The sequence below is a fragment of the Diplodia corticola genome (genome assembly GCF_001883845.1).
Source record: "Diplodia corticola strain CBS 112549 chromosome Unknown scaffold25, whole genome shotgun sequence".
Lineage (NCBI taxonomy): Eukaryota > Fungi > Ascomycota > Dothideomycetes > Botryosphaeriales > Botryosphaeriaceae > Diplodia > Diplodia corticola.
This window is the reverse complement of record NW_017971504.1, coordinates 347,586-367,086: the sequence shown is the minus strand read 5'-3', so window position 1 is coordinate 367,086 and position 19,501 is coordinate 347,586. Positions and strand designations below refer to the sequence as shown.

The 19,501-nt window shown below is 49.3% G+C and overlaps 5 protein-coding genes across 5 annotated transcripts; 3 read left to right on the top strand and 2 right to left on the bottom strand.

The window, feature by feature from the left end:
- Positions 1-390: 390 nt before the first annotated feature.
- On the top strand, positions 391-2,744 carry BKCO1_25000121 (kinesin light chain 1 protein; the record flags this gene model as incomplete). Its single annotated transcript, XM_020273227.1, has 2 exons — positions 391-689; positions 797-2,744. The coding sequence occupies 2 exons, from the start codon at positions 391-393 to the stop codon at positions 2,742-2,744; spliced, it is 2,247 nt and encodes a 748-aa protein (XP_020130355.1).
- A 277-nt stretch (positions 2,745-3,021) lies between these two features.
- BKCO1_25000120 (uncharacterized protein) lies at positions 3,022-3,696 on the bottom strand (the record flags this gene model as incomplete). Its single annotated transcript, XM_020273226.1, has 1 exon — positions 3,022-3,696. The coding sequence occupies one exon, from the start codon at positions 3,694-3,696 to the stop codon at positions 3,022-3,024; it is 675 nt and encodes a 224-aa protein (XP_020130354.1).
- Positions 3,697-8,804: 5,108 nt separating this feature from the next.
- On the top strand, positions 8,805-9,631 carry BKCO1_25000119 (acyl-n-acyltransferase; the record flags this gene model as incomplete). The annotated part of the gene is made up of 2 exons (XM_020273224.1): positions 8,805-9,321; positions 9,384-9,631. 2 exons carry the CDS (start codon positions 8,805-8,807, stop codon positions 9,629-9,631), a joined length of 765 nt encoding a protein of 254 aa, XP_020130415.1.
- Positions 9,632-9,665: 34 nt separating this feature from the next.
- Positions 9,666-11,052, bottom strand: BKCO1_25000118 (zn2 cys6 dna-binding protein; the record flags this gene model as incomplete). Its single annotated transcript, XM_020273223.1, has 4 exons — positions 9,666-10,134; positions 10,184-10,275; positions 10,343-10,665; positions 10,722-11,052. The coding sequence occupies 4 exons, from the start codon at positions 11,050-11,052 to the stop codon at positions 9,666-9,668; spliced, it is 1,215 nt and encodes a 404-aa protein (XP_020130416.1).
- A 6,515-nt stretch (positions 11,053-17,567) lies between these two features.
- On the top strand, positions 17,568-19,475 carry BKCO1_25000117 (uncharacterized protein; the record flags this gene model as incomplete). Its single annotated transcript, XM_020273222.1, has 5 exons — positions 17,568-17,934; positions 17,998-18,112; positions 18,177-18,479; positions 18,710-19,002; positions 19,072-19,475. 5 exons carry the CDS (start codon positions 17,568-17,570, stop codon positions 19,473-19,475), a joined length of 1,482 nt encoding a protein of 493 aa, XP_020130423.1.
- Positions 19,476-19,501: the final 26 nt, after the last annotated feature.

Genomic DNA, 19,501 nt, shown 5'->3' with positions numbered 1-19,501 from the left:
CTTATTCTCTGGAATCAAAGCTTAAACTAATTATGAGGATATCCGTACACGGACATTCTCAGTGTACTTGTGTGTGGACGAATGCCGCGTTGCTTTCTACGTAATGAAATCGTACGCAAGTCTGAAGGGAACCGATCAAGCTAGGCTACAGGAATCGCGCGTCAGCAGTTGAAGAGCCGAGCTGAACATGCAGTAGTCATGGTCGCATCAATACATGCGGGCTGACTGTGCAGTAAGCCGGCTATGCATGAGTAGACAACCCCGCTTCTCTCCAGACGAGGCTGCCTGCTCGCATTTGCCACTCCTCTTATTTTGGACTTCGCCCGCTGTCCATTACCTGCAATATCGCAAACTCCTCGCGGAGATGAACGAAATAACCCATGATCAAACATGGCATCTACCTCTCAGAGCTTTGGTGATGTGACGGCTGGCGACAGAAATTCCATCTTGCAGGGTAACTTTTACCAAAGTGCCCCTTTGACTTCTGCTCTCAAACGGAAACGCTTTCGACATGGCAACTACCCACCGCCGAACAGAAACTTTCTCGGCCGTGAAGCTGAGGTAGCGGAGATCAAGGCTGCCTTTAGGGGAGCCACCGCTGGAGAACAGAAACGATATGTCATCTATGGCTTGGCTGGCATTGGAAAAAGCGAGATTTGTGTGAAACTTCTCAAGGACATGCAGAACGAGTAAGTACTATACAAAAGAATCTTTCTTTTGAAAATATAGTGCGCACAGTTGGGCTTTCATTGCGCACACCGCAGTATATGTATATTGCAGATGCTAACTGTATAAGGTTTTGGGGCCTTTTTTGGGTTGATGTAAGCGACTTCGTGTCTGCAGAGCAAGAGTTCAAGAAGATTGCGGATCAAATCCGCCCTGGCAACACACACCAGACTCTGGGAGACGCTTTAAGCGCTCTCGCCGAACTTGATTTCAACACCTACCCATGGCTCCTCGTTTTGGACAACGCCGACGAACTGAGGGACTACGCACCATTTTTCCCGTCCGCTTCTAGTGGTTCAATTCTTATGACGTCGCGCAATCGTGAATGTGAAAAACATGAGACTATTGGCAGCCGAGAACTCGAGCCAATCTCCTTTGAAGACTCCATGCTGCTCCTCTTCAAAGCTGCCAAATTGCCCCCAAAGGACTGGGACTCCTACCGGCCACAAGCGAAGACGATCGTAGAGCTTCTCGACTTTCACACTCTGGCCTTGATTCAGGCCGGTGCGTTCGTATCTCGAGATGCCCGAAACTGGAATGAATATCCCAGATTCTTCAAGGACAACCGCCAACATCTTCTCACAACTTCGCCGAAACAGGCACGATCGAAATACGGCGACGTGTACGCGACCTTCGAGGTCTCTGCCCGTGCACTCAAATCCGATGGGGGTACCGAGGCGGAGGACGCGTTGTGCTTGTTGGGGATTTTCGCGATGTTTCATCACAGCGGGTTTCCCACATCAATCTTCGAGGACGCTTTGAGAGGAATCCGTCACATGAAGATAACAGGATTCAGCAACGACACTGGCAGAATCTCAACGAGTCTTGCGGATCTTTTACCTGCATTTCTGTCGGAGAGCCGAGGCTTGACTTTGCGTCTTCAAGCAGGGCTCGATTGTCTGGAAGCTCTTTCACTCATCAAACAAGCCACTATCGACAACGGAGACGGCGTCAAGTTGGTGTCAATGCATCCACTGGCACATGCCTGGGCAAAAGACCGCCTGGATCAGAAACTGCAAGAGCAGGCTTGGATGATGACTGGCTCAATCATCGCTTTCTCCATGAAGTCTGTTCCACAATCTTACTATTATCGGGACTCAAGCAACTGGAGGCTCCGCACCAGACAACTCCAATCTCACATCAGCTCTTTCTTGGATAACAGAGTGACGTGCAGTTTCCGCGACCCATGGGGTGTTGAGTATCTCCAAGTCAATCGTGTTATCGCATATCTACTTCATATTTTCCGGCTTGACCAAAAGCTGGAGCTTTTCCTGCTCGCAATCTTCGAAACACTTGAAGCAGAACCATCGAGACCAGAGGATATCAACCTGCTGCCGTTTTACAAAGAAATGGCACGCAATTGGGGGGACCTCAACAGATACCCATCGAGTCTGGATTTGTGGCGGCGAATAGTCAGTCTTCAAGAGGCAAATTCATTCCACGAAGAAGACCTTGTATCATCTAAAAACAATCTTGCCTGCACGTATGCTAGTAGTGGAGCCTTCAAGGAAGCGATCGCGCAGTTGGAGAGTATCGTTCAACTTAGGAAGAGGAAACACTCGGCTGATGATCCCGGATTGCTAAAGTCACAGCATGACCTTGGGGGCGCTTACCTAGACGATGGACAAGTAGAGAAGGCAATCAATCTGCTCGAACACGTTGTTCATATTCGGCAGAGCATACTCGCGGAGAACTCCCCAGTATTGCTAGCATCACAGCATGAGCTTGGGCGCGCTTATACCACGGCCAACAGGCTCCAGGAAGCTCTGAAACAATTCGAGTATGTTGCAAAAATCAAGAAAACAACGCTTCCTCTGGGTAACCCAAACCGGATTGCAACGCTGACTTGGCTCCCACGTCTGTACCTGGCCAATGGGCAGCTCGAAAAAGCGAAAGAGGTAGTGATCGAGGTCGACGGTGTATTGAGGAGTCTTCCCAAAGATGACGCTCGGTGGCGCAAACATGGGGAATTTCTTGAATATTGGAAGAGATCCTTCGAAATGGAGGATAAGCTGTAGGATCTTGGAGAGTGTAACACTACAGGTCTTCTCAGGATCGGCTCATGGATGGAAGGTGAGCAGCATTGTGCTGTGGGCAAGGCGACAGCGGCGTTGGGAATGGCGTGGAAGATGACCTTGCTCACGCTCAACAACACAAAAGAAAAGACGATTTTGGGTGTATTGAGATTATCGTTACAATTGATTTCGGATAGTAGATGCGTTTTTAAAAATTCCATTCACAATCTCTGCGAGCAACAAAATCTGAATTTTCCTTCTCCGACATGACCAGCGACCATCAATCCATGGTGACGCAGCGAGCAAACAGCATGTCCACCCTGGTGTTGACGTGCTTGAAATCGGTGTACTTGGGGGCGGAGATCATGTCGACGCAGTGCTGGGTGTGGGCCAGGGGGATGGCCTCGTCGGTGACGATGTGGCCAGACATGCCAGCGAGGTGCAGCAGCTTGAAGATGTACAGACAGTGCACGACGTGGTAGCCCTGCTCGGTGTAGACGCGGCGGGTGGAGGTGAGCTGGTCGTCGGGGATCTCGGCGGTGGCGTTGAGGTCGTAGTACCACTTCCAGGGGCCGTACTTGTCCATCCACAGCTGCGACTGCTCCGGGTTGTAGCAGCGCGGGTGGATCCAGCCGAAGCTCATCAGGTCCCACACGCAGCCCAGGGCCTGGGCCTCCTCGGGCGAGTTGCCGCAGTGCTCGACGACGCGCGAGCCGCCCTGGTACGACGGCCACAGCGGCACCAGCGAGCCGGCTTCCCGGCGCTGGGCGACGACGAGCACGGACGAGAGGACGCCGAGGGTGAGGACGGCGGACAGGAGGACGAGGGCGGAGCACAGTTTGGAGCGCTTGGAGCTGCGCGTGTTCCAGTCGAGCTTCTCGCCGGCCTTTTGGGCGCCGCTGGCGATGAAGGCACTAGGGTACCCCCGGCTCATATATGTACATGGAAACCCCATGATCTATGGGTCCACCATACTTAGTTTGTGGATTACACATATATTTCGTATGAAACGCGAAACGCCGTATGGTATTTCCAGGTCGGTATGGTATTATTATTATTGCAACGGCAACAGCATTTCGTTGTATGATTTACCTATGCTGGAGGGGTGATGCCGAGGTTTTATATAGACGTGCTATTGTATTGCGAAATTGCGGTCGCAGATCGCTTCGCGGGGTATTAAAGAACCTTCGTACGCCCGGGGGAACGCTGGGTAGCTCGTTTAGATAGTCCTGACATGGTATATATACAGTGGGTTTGGTCGGGGGTTGTAGAAACCACCGTAGTATTAAGCGAATAGAAGGGTGGGTGATAGAGATTTATTATGTTATTGTAAGGCAAATACTACTAATATAAGAAGAGGTCCCCCGCCCTCACACGGCCGCCTTCCTAAAGGGCCGGCCCCTCTTCGGCTTCTTCGCAGAAACCTTACGATGAACAACCTCACGATAAACAATCTTATAATAAACAACACTCTCTTATTTATCATCAACCCTCTGCGCTTCGTGACGCTATTAAACGATTGCCAATAAATTATTACGCTCACGTTATAAGAGCGATTGGAACTACACCGTTGCGTCCTCGAGCGCCGTGCGTTCTTCGAGCCTCTTCTTCGCCGCCGCCTTCGCTTATTCGCTATAAGCCTTATTTATCGCACGATCTTGCTTGGCAACCTTCTTCTAGCGCTTATTACGCAGTAGCTACTACGTCTCTTTAGCCTTACCGGACATCTTACGCTTCCGGGGTGCGGGTGTTGGCGATAACGATCGTGCGGGGGGTGGTAGTAACGGTGGTGGCGGCGGCCGCGGCGGTGGTGTTATTGGCCCGTAGGCCTTATCGCAGGCCTCATCGCAGGCCTTATCGGTCGCGGGCGACTTATAGCGCGGAGAATCCTCTACTAAATCGGGCGTATTTTGGTGAGGGTTCTCTAAGGGCTCGGTATACTGCAACCTACCCAGTTTCTTTATGCGAGGCTTCGTTCGGCTGGCCTTACAACGGTATAACTGTATCACAGCCTCGATCATAGCGATAGCTGCCCAATCATCTTTAAAGCGACGTAGGAAGGCGACCTCCTAGCGCTTTATAAACTCTATAATGACGTCCTTCTATTATTAGCGGCGAAGATCACGCTATAGCCGTAGGTAAAGCCTCCCGTACTTATTAAGCTTATGCTGCACGTATTAATTAACAGCACTACGGGCCTAACGCTTTAAAACAGCGGTAGATCGTACTAGTTCGTAGACGTTATACTCGCGTACTACCTGTAAGACATCGTCCCATATCGGTTTCTTCTTCCTAGGCCGGGGTATATCGTCGTTTGGCATAGTATTAAGTTTGTGGTAATAAACGCTTATACCGTAGTAATTCCGGTGTTTGGTGTGTATTTATATATAATATAGAATGCTTGGGGTAATATACCAAGAAATAACAACAATAATAATAATAATGCGGGGGCCGCCGCCGCCGCCGCCGAGACCGCCGGAGCCCCCCCCTAACATCTAAAAAATTTATTATGCCCGTACCAATAGGAAATACCCGTTAGTAAGTTCGCCGCTTCTTCTTAATACTATTCTAAAGATGTCTAGCCATCGTACTAAGCGTAGACATAACTAGGCCTTCGTGGAACAATTTTAGGGCCCGCGACAGCGCTCCCCTACGGCCTAGAATCCCAACGAGGAATATCACGACGATAATAACACCGAATACGATAAAGAGCTGCCGGCGCTAGATAATCTTAACACCCTAAACGTGTTTAAACACGATTCTAATAGCGAAGATAATTATTATAATAATTTTAATATAAGTAACGATACGCCCTGCGGTATACCACTCGAGATTCTCTTTAAGGGTAACCCCCTAGTCCCTCTTCTTCTCGTTTGCTATATAATCTGCTAATAAATATAGAATAGATCAGACAACGCTTAAGAAGTTCTAACTCCTCCGCTACGCACGCAATATACCCCGGGGCGTATATAACGACCTCCGCCGGCACTTGCTAGCAAACACCCTCCTATCGCGAAGATACGTTCCCAAGTGGCTTAAAAAGCTTATAGGCATCCATCCAACTCTTATCGACTGCTGTAAAGATAGCTATATGGCCTTTATTAGACCGTTCGCCGCCGATAAGCGCTATAGATACTACTCCAAGAGCCGATATTACGCCGGGACCCCCCACCGCCGCCGCCCTCGCCGCATATATGCGTATATACCTATTATACCCAGATTGAGGGCACAATACCGCTGCGCGGAGCGTGCTAATATTATAAAAATGCATCCTTAGCTTATATAAGACGTTTGGAGCGGTAGGGTGCTGCGGGGGTTATAAGATGACAACATAATCAAGCAGCCCTTAGATCTCGCCCTGCAGCTATCTCTCGACGGCATACCGGTAGTTACCGATCGATATACCCACTCGAGCACTCTAATAGCCGTTATAGTGCTTAATCTACCTCCGCAGCTTCGCTATAAGCGTAGCAACACCCTCGTAAGTTTCATTATACCTGGGCCAAGGAAATATAAGAATCTAGATAGCTATCTATAGCCACTAATCGAGGAGCTGCGAGAACTGGAGTTACCTTATAGTATTAAGGCATGGGACGGTTCAACACACCGTCATTTCCGCTTAAGAGCTATTATATCTCTTATAACGGGTGACGGGCCTGCTATTGCTAATATTATAGGCTTAAAGATACCCGGCAACGCCATTTCGCCGTATAGATACTATAAGATTAAGGCACGGCGGTGTACGAATAACGGTTATTATTATCCCTATAGCGGCCCAGCCCTTAACCACCCTCAACGATCGTGCCTAAGGGACGATATACGCGATGCCATAATTCTCGGGCCAGAGGAGCAAAGAACCTTAGGTAAGAAATATACTATGGGGAAGGGCGTGTTGATTTCGTGTTAATTTCGCGATTTTACCAGCAAAATATTACGTGGACACGCGATGTTCTCCTATAGGTATTGGGTTCGCTAATATATCCGTAGGTGTCGAACGAGAATCCTACCTGCTAAGGCTCTAAGCGATATACTTCCCACGAAGCTTCCCTATTAACACTATATATAATATACTCCTCAATCTTACCAAACTGCTTATAGGGCTTTAGACGAACACGAGAGGCAAGCCGAGCGATTAAATAAACGCCCGCAATAACCCTTAGGCGGTTGGAACCTTTATATTATTATAAGGTGATTAATATAAGATATCTGCTACCTATAAAGGCCTAAGAGCGACTCTCCCCCGATCACTAGCAAATGCACCACCACGAGACGTTATCAAATACTATAAATACTTTAAAGCAGCTAAATAGAAAGCTTAGCTAACTACTTAGGGTCCTCCGTACCTCGCTAGACACCTATAGGAGCGACCTTATAAGCATCTATTACTATTAAGTAAGATATACGCCCTCTACTCCTAGAGAGACGTTTCTTAACACTAAATCGACGATATTAACACCAGCTACCGCGAGTTCGTGCGCGAGCATGAGAGGATCTACTATAATAATAACGACAGGCGCCTACCGGCATGCACCCTATAAGTTCACAGCCTCCTACACCTCGCTGAAGCTGTTTATAATTATAGGTTAGCTCGTTATTAGTGGCAGTTCCCGTTTAAACGTCTCTATAGCCTTACGAAGCGCCTCGCCCGCAATAAGGCGAAGTTAGACATAAGCATAACGAACGAGGTGATTATATAGAAGTAGATGCATCTATTAGAGCTCTTTAAACCCCTAATAGACGATAATAACAACGTATCGTTATTATAGCCACGGCTATTAGGCAAACTACCACACGCGGCGATAACACCTCGTAAGAGGCGTATACTAGGGAAGGTACTACGATTCTTCATCACGGTTGGTGAAGATGAGGACACCCAGATAACCCGTTTCGTAGAGGAATATACTAGATTCAAGCGGTATCTTGTCTCAAAGGATACCGTGGCATACGGCAGCATCTCATCGCAGCGCGATTGCTTGGATAATCGTGATAATACCCGTATATGCTATAACAAGAGGGTGTCGGGTGAGGATAAGTATACCCGTATCCACTATTATTTAAGCATCCCCAACTATGGCTACTACGCTTACATAGAAAACCTCCGGGATATATAAAGAAGCGATAATAAGAGAGGCTTACTAATTACTACGAGCGCTAATGGCGGCGGGCGGCGGAGGTTCTATTTAGTAAACGATATCGTATGCCCTATAGGTATTATGACCTATACGAATGCACGCGGAGGACAGATATATATAATAGTTGGCCCGATCGCGCGCTTATTGTAGCAGCACGATCGTGGGGGGGGTATTGGGGGGGGTGTCGGGGGTAGTGTTGGTGGTAATTATTAGGGCGGCAGGCGGCGGCGGCGGTGGCGGCGGGTCAGTTTGAAACACTATGTAATATCGTGATATTTCCATTTAAAATACGAATATTACCATCGTCACCCCTGCCGTTTCCATATAATCTTATTGAGAAACCATTGAATACAGTGATTATGCCATTATAATAATAGATGACGCCATTATAACGCCCGGAAACGGCCACTGGGTACACCGCTATTAATAATGGCGCCACCATTAGCCGGGGGTACCCTAGTGAGGGCTGGTTCTCCTCGCCGGGGCTGACGGGCAGGTCCTGGTAGGCCACGTCGTTGGATGCACCGCCCCCTGGCACGCATTCAGTATAGTCGCGGGACGGGTCGCGGATGGTGGAACTCACACGAGGCCATGTTCTTTACTAGCTTGGGCACCATTATTGCAAATGACGGTTGTGGAAACTTCAGCGTCGACCAATCGAACAGATGTGCTTTTGGGATGCGGCTCCTGCAGCTTACATACATGGATTGCGACATGGGGCCCCTCTTAAGAGAAAGCAGAGGGAAGCGCAACGATTCTCGGAGGCGAGGCGCAAAAGTCCGGAGCCGGACAAGGCCGGAGAGTGATTTTCGGCCAGCACGCACGGAGCCTCCTCCGGGCCAAAACACGACGTGTGGCAGAGGCAGAAAAGCTGCGAGTGCTGAAGAACGCGACAGGGCCAGCATAACGAGCCATAACGAGGCCGACAGCCATGGCTTGCACCCCCGGACACCCTATCGCGCCATCCACTCGCCCGCCCGCTTACGCGATCCACCCCGTGTCCACCCCCGCCCAGGATGCCGCCGATCTGGCTGAGACAATGATGCGCGCCTTCTACCGGGATCCGCACTGGGCCTCGCTCTGGAAGCCCCCGGCCACCCTGGACGACATCATCCGCGACTGCGAACGCCGGCTGCCCCGGAACCTGGTCACCGGCCGCGCCAAGCGCCATCAGAAGGCCGTCGAGACGGCCACCGGTAAGGCCGTGGGCTACGCCCGTTGGATTCTGCCGGGAGGAGCGGCTGCGGGCGAAGCAGGAGAAGAAGCCTGGGCGGCTGCAGCGGTGCCCGCAGTCGACGAGGCGACGCGACAGCACTTCGAGCAGCTGTTCGAGAGCGTCACCGACGACGGCAGCATCCGCAACCTCGACGGCGCCATGGTCGAAGAGCTGAGCGTGGCCATCGAAGCTGCCGAGGAGCGCGTGCGGGGCCGTGGCGACGACTTTCTGAGTATGCAATCCACACACCCTCCACGCCTGCACGAAGCAATGCTGACCGCGGCTGCGACACAGCCCTCGACTACTTGGCCACGCATCCCGACCACCAGCGACGCGGGGTGGGAAGCATGCTCCTGCAGAGCGGCCTCGCCTACGCGGACGCGCAGTCTCTCAAGGTGCTGGTCGTGGCCAAAACACCGGGGGTGAGGCTGTACCAAGATCACGGTTTCCGCGTCGTCGAGGTTGTGGAGCAGCAGCGGCCGCAGTACGGATGGTCCGAGCCGTACACGTCAACCATCCTCGTCCGCCACCCCAAGACATAGCAAATACTACAACCGCTTCATATTGATATCTGTGTCACGGCTCCGAGAGCATGCCCCACGCCTTGGCCAGCCCCGTCAAAAACTCGGCCTGAGCCCCCGCAAGGACCGGGCTGGCCGGAGCGTCAAGGTCCTGCAGAGTCCCCAAGCCCGCAAACAGCATCGTGGCCCGCCGCTTCACCCTCCGGATGTCCTCTTTTACCCTGCTTCGCGCAGCCGCCTCGCCGTGGTCGCTGCCGATGGATACGTCGTTCAGCAGCTCGTACGCGCTGCTGAGCAACAGGCAGCACTTGGATATCACCAGTCCCGGCGCGCACAGGGCACACAGCACCATTTCCTCCGCCGTCCTGAACGCCAGCTGCACCGCTTCGAGACACTGGACGTACCCCGCTCCATCCCGCCGCGTCGAGAGCCGGTCCAGCGAGTCCAACGCCGCCCGGGAGCAGCTGCAGCGGTGCGTCGTTTCATGGTGCGAGAAGTGCATTCGCAGAGCTTCGCATCTCGGCCTGCCGAGCGTCAGCAAACTCTCGTGTCAACCCGTGAGCAGCTACCTACGAGTTAATGGGCTCCATCGGCGTGGGCTGGAACGTCTGGTGCTCCGGGCCCGCCGGTGCAGCAGCGCCGTTCCCGTCCCCAACACATCTCGACTGTTCCCGAAACAACAACCCAGTCAGTGCCGCTTCCTTGCTCGACCAGGGTGCCGTGACGACGTACCGGTAGCGGGGCAAATGCTTGGCCCTCCTCGCCCTGCTCTTGGCTTGCTGAGGAAGAGCTTGCAGTCGAGGGTGCGATTCTGGAAATCGTGGCTGCGTCTGCTGTTTCTCCCTCGTTCGTTGTCGCCGGGCTGATCATTATCGGGCGATTGTGCATTGGCGAGCCAAATGCACCGTTGTCAACATGCAAATTGGCAAAGTCGTCCATCTGGTATGGCACGAGGCTTTGTGAGGCATTCATCCCCAGCATAGCCGGCGAAAACACATCCCAGAAATGAGGGGAGTCGTTCGGGGTCGGGGGCCCATGGCGTCTTCTGTCTGCATCTTCCGCCGGGTCAGCACACGAGCAGCCTCTCTGGGGTCATGGGGAACGAACGAACCTTGAATGCCAAACGCATACCGTCCCTCGCCGTGGTCGTCATCATCCTCGTCGTCGTCGTTAACGTATTCGGCAGACGAGATGCTTCGAGCTCGCTTGTGCGGCCGACTCCTGCTTCCCGCTTCATCCCTCGCCCTGGTCAACGTCGGCCGGCGGCTGCTGCTGGTCGATTTCTTGGGCCGGCCCATCCACTTGCCAAGGCTGTAGGTGCATGTGCCCTTGGTCATCCGGCACCGGGCGCAGCCCGACTGCTCCATTGTGCACTTGACCTTGCATCGGTAGCATTGGTCGCAGGCCTTTGAATTAACCTTTCCTGAACCGAGCGACTCCATTGGATTGTGATGACGCGCGCGCGGCTGGGGTGTGAGATATAGTTGGAAATAATGTGCTTCTTCTGCTTTTCTCTTCCGCGGTCCCTCCTGAATGCCCTGCCTCCATATAATAGTTGCTTCGAGGCGTTTGATGTCGTGCACCAACACGGACGTCCATTTGCCTGAACAGGTATACGAACGCATACTGACTCACAGTGCAGCCATACGTGGGGGAGCGAGACGTGATTGTAGCAATGCTATCGAAGCTCGCGTGCTCGACGACGCCCTACGGTGATGGTGAGACCGGGTGGCCTAAGAGTCGTGCATCTGGTAGGGCACGGGGCCCTGCAGCACGGTGCTCGCCGACCTTGCTGATTACGGGGGTGCGGAGAAGAAGTTTGGAAGCGATTACGAGATGGGTCGCGCGCTACACCATGACTAATGACGTGTCGCCCTTAGCACTCGACTTCTAGAGAAAGCCAGGCGCTACGCCAGGTGAGGCCAACCTTTTGCAACATGTCTGTATGCTATGATGACTGAGAGACATGGGCGCGGTAGAGGGTTCAAAATGCCATGCGGGAGACGGACAGGGGCATTATACTTCATCCGCGGGAAGCGATAACGTACCACCCTCGAAATCTTAACGTACCACCCCGCCCCACTTAGTAGTAATTAGCGCAGATCGCTCGGTAATAACGAATATATAATATATACCTTTATTATTTCGTTATAGACGAGTTCTTAGTAGTATTTATACGTATTATTAGTATTATTATACTTATTCGTTATTAACGAAGAGAGAGAATTTATTATATAATTTACTATCTACTCGCTAACCTAATCTCTTCGTTTATACCGAAGCCTAAATAGTAATTAATAAGAATAAGTAGTAGGCGTACGGTGCGTAACTAAGGCCGTTAGAGTAGGCCTAGTATTTAGAATAGCGTAAACGATATTCTTTATAAGATTACGCTACTTTTAATCTATCGCCTAGCGCTTCGTTAGTAACGAACGGATTTAGAGTTAATATTACGTATCTTAAACTTATTTAAAGCCGTTTACCGCTTAGTCTAACTACTAATTAAGATTAGCTAAGCCTCTAAAAACGCATCTTTATATACGTAGCTATAGGGTAAGATATCTTCGTCTAGAATAATTTAAGTATCGTAGATAATATTATTTCTAGTAGATATAGGGGTATTTAACGCCTAGTAGATATAATACTTTAGCGAACTATCCGTAGAACGCTAGAAGATTATACTATAATTTACTCGTTAGTAACGAATTATAATAAGAAGAGCTCGTTCTTACCGAATAAACTTCTCTATTCTATCTTAGATATTCTAAGGCTTCGTATACGGGTTCTAGCGAGCCGTATACGCTTAAACCTAACTTTCTTTATAGTTAGTTCGTTTATAACGAAGGGGGGATTAAACTTACGCCTTTTTTAGATTACTTAAGCTCTACTATAAACCGTCTATACGCCTAGCCTAATTAGCTATATAGAATCTTAGAACTTAGCTAGCTTAGCTAAAGCCGCTACGGAAGCTAGTACTAGCTAGATAGCCGAGAAGAGTAAAAAAAGACTAGAAAGGTATAGCTATCGTTAATAACGAAGTAAACTAGTATAGTATAAAGAAGAGAAATAAGACTATAAGAGACGTTCGTTATATAGTAAACCTTCGGTAATAGCGAGTATAAGTAGCTATTCGGCTATACGGCCTAAGAGCGCTAGCTACTCGGTCGTATTACTTACGTTCGCTATTAACGAGCGCTAGCTATCCGGCTATATAGCCTAGAAGCGCTATTAATAAATACTAGCTACTTAGCTAGCTACTTACGTTCGCTATTAACGAGCGCTAGCTATCCGGCCGTACGATTTACGAGCGCTAGCTATTAGGCCGTATAGCTTATACTCGCTAGTTACGAGGGCTAGCTATTCGGCTATTTAGCTATAAAATTAGCTATTTAACTATACTACTAGCACTCGTTAATAGCGAGTATAAGCTATACGGCCTAGTAGCTAGCGCCTATAAACCGTACGGCCGGATAGCTAGCGCTCGTTAATAGCGAGCGTAAGTAGTTAGTATTCGTTAATAGCGTTTCTAGACCGTACGGCCGGATAGCTAACGCTCGTTAATAGCGAGCGTAAGTAGTATAGTATTCGTTAATAGCGAGCGTAAGTAGTATAGTATTCGTTAATAGCGAGCGTAAGTAGTATAGCTAAGTAGCTAGTACTTTTAGACTATATAGTTGAATAGCTACTTATACTCGCTATTACCGAAGACTAGCTAATAATAAATACTTATATAGTATTTATACTAAACGAAGAGCGGGATAACTAGCTATACGCCCTTACTAGTATACGGCTATAGAAGAACTACTATTCGCCTAAGACGAACGTCTATTAATACTATTATAGTAGTACGATTAGATATATTAGTAGAGTAGATTCGCTACGGGCGAATACTACTAGTAGAGCGAAATAATACTATAATTCGCTATAAGCGAATACTATTAGCGGGGCGAAATAATACTATAGTTCGCCGTAAGCGAATACTATCGGCGGGGCGAAATAATACTATAGTTCGCCGTTAGCGAAGTAGTAGTATTATATAGATATCGTTAGTAGCGAAGAGAAGGGTATTTAAAAGAGTAGTAGAGCTCGTTACTAGGCTAGTTATATTAGAGTTTATACTCGTTCTAGACGAAGATACTAGACCTCCCGCTATATTATTATAGTAGCTAGTAGCTACGGAGGCTATAAAGACTACGAAGGCTATAAAGGCTATAAAGAAGAAATAATATAGACTCGTTTAGACCGAGTAGGGATAGAAGATAGAATTAATAGTAATACTACGTTATTTCGATTTACTCGTTTCGAACGAAGAGGGTCTCTTCTTATACTATTTACTCCGAATTCTATTAGACGTACTATTACTCTTAGTCCTACCCTTCGTCGACGTCGAATAATAGCGGGTTTATAGTAGACGGGCGTCTTTAGTTCTATTATTAGTACCGAGTCTCTATTAATCTACTAGTATTGGTTAAATAACCGAGAATTAAGAAAGTATCTTCGTTTATATAGAATCGTAAAGAGTATCTAGTAGTATAGTCGGCTATATATCGCCTTAAACGAACTAGTATATTATCTTCGTTAGAAACGAGAATTGGACTAGCTCTTAATCTAGTTTTACTTAGTCTTAGTAAGCTTAAGGGAGGTTTATATTAACGCGTAGCGGTAAATTTAACTTTAATAGTAGTTCTAGAACTCGCTACGAACGGCGGTTAGACGCTAGATATTATTCTTCGCTTCGTCGTAAACGATTATTATAGTAGTAAGCGTCTACTATATCTCTAGCCTACGGATAAGCGTAAAGACGTTACTACGAGAGTTAATAATCTACTTCTTAATCTAGATATAAGCGCCTTTAATACGAGACGTAGTAATATTATTAAAATATAAATAGACCTTCGTCTATATCGAAATAAATATCTTTTTCTACGGCTACTACTTCGCCTCTAGATAGTCGGAAATACGAGTATTAAGTCTCTCTATACTCGCTACGGCCGAAGTAAACTCCTCTTCGGTCTAGACGTTATAGTATATAGAAAAACGATCTATAATCTCTTTCGCCCTCGCCGAATCTATCTACTCTATATCTTATCGGGATTAAGGATGCCTCTTTCGTATATAGATAAGAATATTCTTATTAATATACTAGTAGTAAAGAATAATTAAAATACCCGTAAAGCTACGCTTTACTATATTAATATAACTAATATTATAGTCTATTAGGATAACCCTTAGAAGTAGTACTTCGTTTTTAACGAGGATCTTATAGAGGCTTAAGAGCGTCTAGTAATATACCTTCTTCGTTTAAGACGAAAGAAGGCTAATACTAAGCGGGATTATTTAGTTATTTACTATTATACTAACTATATTTAGTAATAGCCGGTTATATCTATTCGTCTTAAACGTAAGATTAATAAGTAGAATATCTAGATTAGTACGTTAGAGCTTAATCGTCTCGAGAGAAAGCGTAAATAGAAAATCTAGTTAATACTCGTTATTAACGATAAAGTAGAAGGTAAAGTTCTTTCGTTAAAAACGAGAGAGTAGTATATTTACTATATTCTCGTATATAAGCTTCTAAAGGCGATTAGTCTATTAAAGATTATAGATATCTTATTACGTTATAAGCGTAGTAGGATATCTATTTATAATAGACGTAAGAGACTAGTTCGCTCGAATACTACTAAGCTACTACTCTTAAATAAGCTTAGTAAGCTATAGTATCTCGACTCGTTACCGACGACGCTAAGAGGCGAAGATACGGCTATTAATACTAGATAGATAATTATAATAGAAGCTTAGATTTTCTTATTAATAACGAATCTTCTATTCGCTATTAACGTTATTACGGTTAGTAGTAACGAAGAGAAAGCCTATCTTATAATCTATACGAATAGAACCTCTTCTAGAGCGGCGACTATTTAGCTAATTTAGTCTAGATAAATAGTATTCGTCTAGATAATCGTTATCGTCCGGGTTAGAGTTATTACGGGTACTATTCTTTCGCCTCTTATAATTATAAATAATACGTATCTAATAGACGGCTCTATTTATCTTCTTCTACTTACGCTTATAGAAGTCTATACTATACGTAAGATTCTAGTTATAATAAGCCCTTTTACTATTAGCGAAGAACTCGAACGTCTCTATCGGTAGAGGCTTAATAATAAAGATCTATTCGCCCTCGTCCGTTATAAACGAAGGATAAAGAAGCTAGAGTAGAACTCTATTATTCTTAATAGCGGTATTAGGGTCCTCTTTAGTTTTATTAAGGGCTATAATATTCTTCTCGAACTTAGATCCGAACTCTAGCTCGTTTCTAGCGAAGATATTATTACCGGTAATACTAGCTTTATTATTAACGAGCTAGTACCTATCGTCGAACTCGCTAGTAGATTCGAAATCGATAATCTCTATAGTAGTATAGATAGAAGGCGCGTCTTCGCGTTCGTTAGAACTAAGTGGATTAGGTAGTAGTAGTAATTAGCGGGCGACGTATATATCTAAGATACGTATACGTTTTTATCTAGGCGGTTCTCGTCTAATACGTATAATATAGTATATCGCTTCGTTTAGAACGTAGTCGGATATACTAGTTAGTATAAACGAAGTATTATTACTAGAGGCTTAAGACTTAAGGCTTACGGGTTACGTTATTTAATAACCGTAAGCTATAAGGACTATAGCTTCGGTCGTACCGAAGTAGAGTAGAAGAATTTATAGCGTGGTATATACGTTTAAAATACTATAATTATAGTAGTAAGTATTATTATTATATTCGTTATTATCGAACGTGCTACACTAATCGCTAAAAAGTGGGGAGGGTAGTACGTTAAGATTTCGAGGGTGGTACGTTATCGCTTCCCTTTATCCGCTTCCATTAGATACGAAATTCGGGTTACGGTAAACGACGACGAAAGTCAATGACTCGAGGGTGGCGGAGATAGGAGAAACGCCGAAAGCGCCATGGGCCGCCATACCCCGCGCGTCGTGGAACAGCGGTGATGAACAGTCAAGGCTGAAGCCCAGCACGGCGGATCGCAGCCCGCTTACTGACAGGATGCTTGTCTCAGGTACCCGGAATGCGGCGTCGGGCGTCGAAACGTTGATGACTAGTGTCGCCATTTGCTAGACCCCCGGAGGCACAAGCGGCTCCCTGCGGCCCTGCGGGTAATTGCTGGACACGCAGATGACGACAGTACAATTCTATCTCGTAGATTGAGTAGAGGGCTATCTAATGACCTTGTGTCGATTAACGACCCTACTGCGCTCGTGCTCGGTCTTCTCGCCAATCGCCATGGCGGTTGCGTCAGTGCTACTGTTTCACTGGCTATGCCAGATCGCTCTAGACTGTCTCACTCCATGATTCGTCCTGCATGGAGGATAAGATAAGGAACTTGGTGTGTGCTCGGGGCGCTACTCGATGGCAACAGAGACTACCTAGTAGTTGGCAGCGCCCCAAAGAATAAAGTTTAGACCCTTGCTGCGGGATCACTTCAAGACATCCAATTCAAAGCTTCGACTCTCCGCCCAGGAAAAACGAGTCAGGCATGACGGCTTCGGGTGCTTGCTGACTCTTTCCACTACGTGCTCCATCCTCACGATGCCGGTTTAAAGATAGCTCGGGCGCCACGTCGACGGGTGGCCGTTACACCGCCGTTTCGAATATGGGCGGTAGCGGGGTTCCGAGAAAGGGGACTGCGAGTCGCAACACTCCTGTCGACGCTGCTGTCGTGTGCACATGTCCCTCTGCTCGTACGAAATCGCTCGGTTCCGGACTTTGCGACGAACATCGGAGCCACCGAGCTACTTCTCCTTGCCGCCGGCCTCGGCACACTGCTCATTACAGTAGTAGACTGGATGTTCGGTGCAGCAATCTCCATAGGCAGCAGGCGGTTATATTTAGCTACCTTTCCAGGGTGGCGACTTCAGGACAGGAAAAGAAGAATAATCACCGGAGATGGCATCCTCGGCCCAAAAAGCATCGCAAGAGGAGACGCCGTTCCTGACACACGACGTCGACGATGGCTCCATGTCGCTGCCGGGACCGAGGGGCATGAACGGAACGGGAAAGGCAAAGCGGAGAGTACACGACCGGATTTGGCCACTGCACCTGCTGCACGCCGCCATATGCCTCGCAACGCTGCTCGCAGTCTTTGTCGGAGGCTGGCAGGCTGCATCTGCCCGGCACCCCGAAACCGCGGCGGTGGCAAGAAGCGGATGGGAGAAGCCAGTGTCTCGACGATGGATGCCGGATCGAGACTTTGACCCCGTCATGGGCCAGCACACGGAAATTAGCGACGCTGCGTGGGACACGATGCATTCCCGTACGCTTCCCGCAATGACAACTGATAGAGCTGCCTTTGCTAACAAGCTTCACCGGCGGACAGGCTACGTAGGCATCGAAGACCCAGCAAAAGAAGGCTACCCTCCCACGTCGCCGGCGCCAGAGTACGGAAACGTCAGCGCCTACGCAGTCTCGGCTTTCCACCAGCTCCACTGCCTGTGAGTTCCTCCCGCATCCGACCGCATTTTGCACCTTTGCTGACGGTGGAAACCCCATGGCCAGACGCACAATCCGCAGCGCCTGGTTCGCGGTGCTCGAGCGCGGCCCTTCGGTGCTGGATGACCCGTCAGGCGTGCCGGGCCACCCGTCGACGAAGAAGGCGCTAGGACCGCACATCACCCATTGCTTCGACTACATCCGGCAGGCGCTCGTGTGCTTCGCCGACGGCACGCTCGAGCCGTTTTTGGAAGAGGACGGGGTCACGCTGCAGCCCCGTGGGTCCAGCGGATGGGGAGTGACGCATCAATGCCGGGACTATGATAGCCTCGTCGACTGGGCGCAGGAGAGGGCCATCTTTCAGGGCTTGTAAGCGATGGAGTTGAGGTGCTGTGGATCCCCATGGGCAGGTCGTGCAGGTCGTGCCGAAGTGCATTACCGGAAGCGGGCTGCAAACGAACATCCGGTAATTAGAGTATGTAGGCTTAGCTAAGGCGGGCTGCGGGCATAGATAAGCACGCTACGTCTGCTCAATCACTGGCCAACTTTGTCGCCATGCCGTCTCCGAATCTTGGTGGGCAGCTGCCCACGGTCAATAGCGGATGCCACGACCCGCTTTTGACGCCGCCGGGATCGCCGGAAGCAAAGGGCGGCGGCCGGCAGTCCATCTTCTTCCGCACGTCTGTGGCGCTGGCCTACATCTGCGTCGGCCTGATCATCGGCTACCTCTGCCGCAACCCCGAGCCCACCCTCTCCGCCTACGGCATCGTGCCCGCACGCCCCGTGCCCGACGACATCTTCACCGCCCGCCACGAGCTCGAGTTCCGCCCGGACTGGGACTTCATCGGCAACTCGGACGCCGTGGACAAGCACTGGCGCGATCTTCTCGGAGGTAAGCACCTACGTCCATGGCCCTGTCGATGGATGCAGCGTCCGGGACGTGTCGCTGACGACGAGACAGCAGAAACCGACTCCGTCTTCGCCGACGAGCATGCGGCCGAAGAGGAGCGTTTTGGCGCGGCGGCAGCGGCGTATCGCCCTAACGAGTACGTGCTGACCCCGCTGCGCCAGCTGCGGTGCCTGAACACCATCAGGCTGCGTCTGGGGGCTGGGGGCGACGCCACTGACGCCAGCGGCGGCAAGACCATGACCGAGTACTGTTTGGAGTATCTGCGGCTGACCACCGTGTGCGGCGAGCACTGGACCGTCGAGCCTCGGCTGCTGCCCGGGTCGGCGGAGGCGGGGGGCGAGCTGTACGCGGCGCACTTTGGATGGGGCCTGAAGCACAGCTGCGTGGACTGGGGGGGCCTGGATCGCTGGCGGAGGGATCGCGCGGAAAAGCTTAACACGACTCGGCGGCTGTAGGGGTACCTGCGAGTAAGGCTGACCCA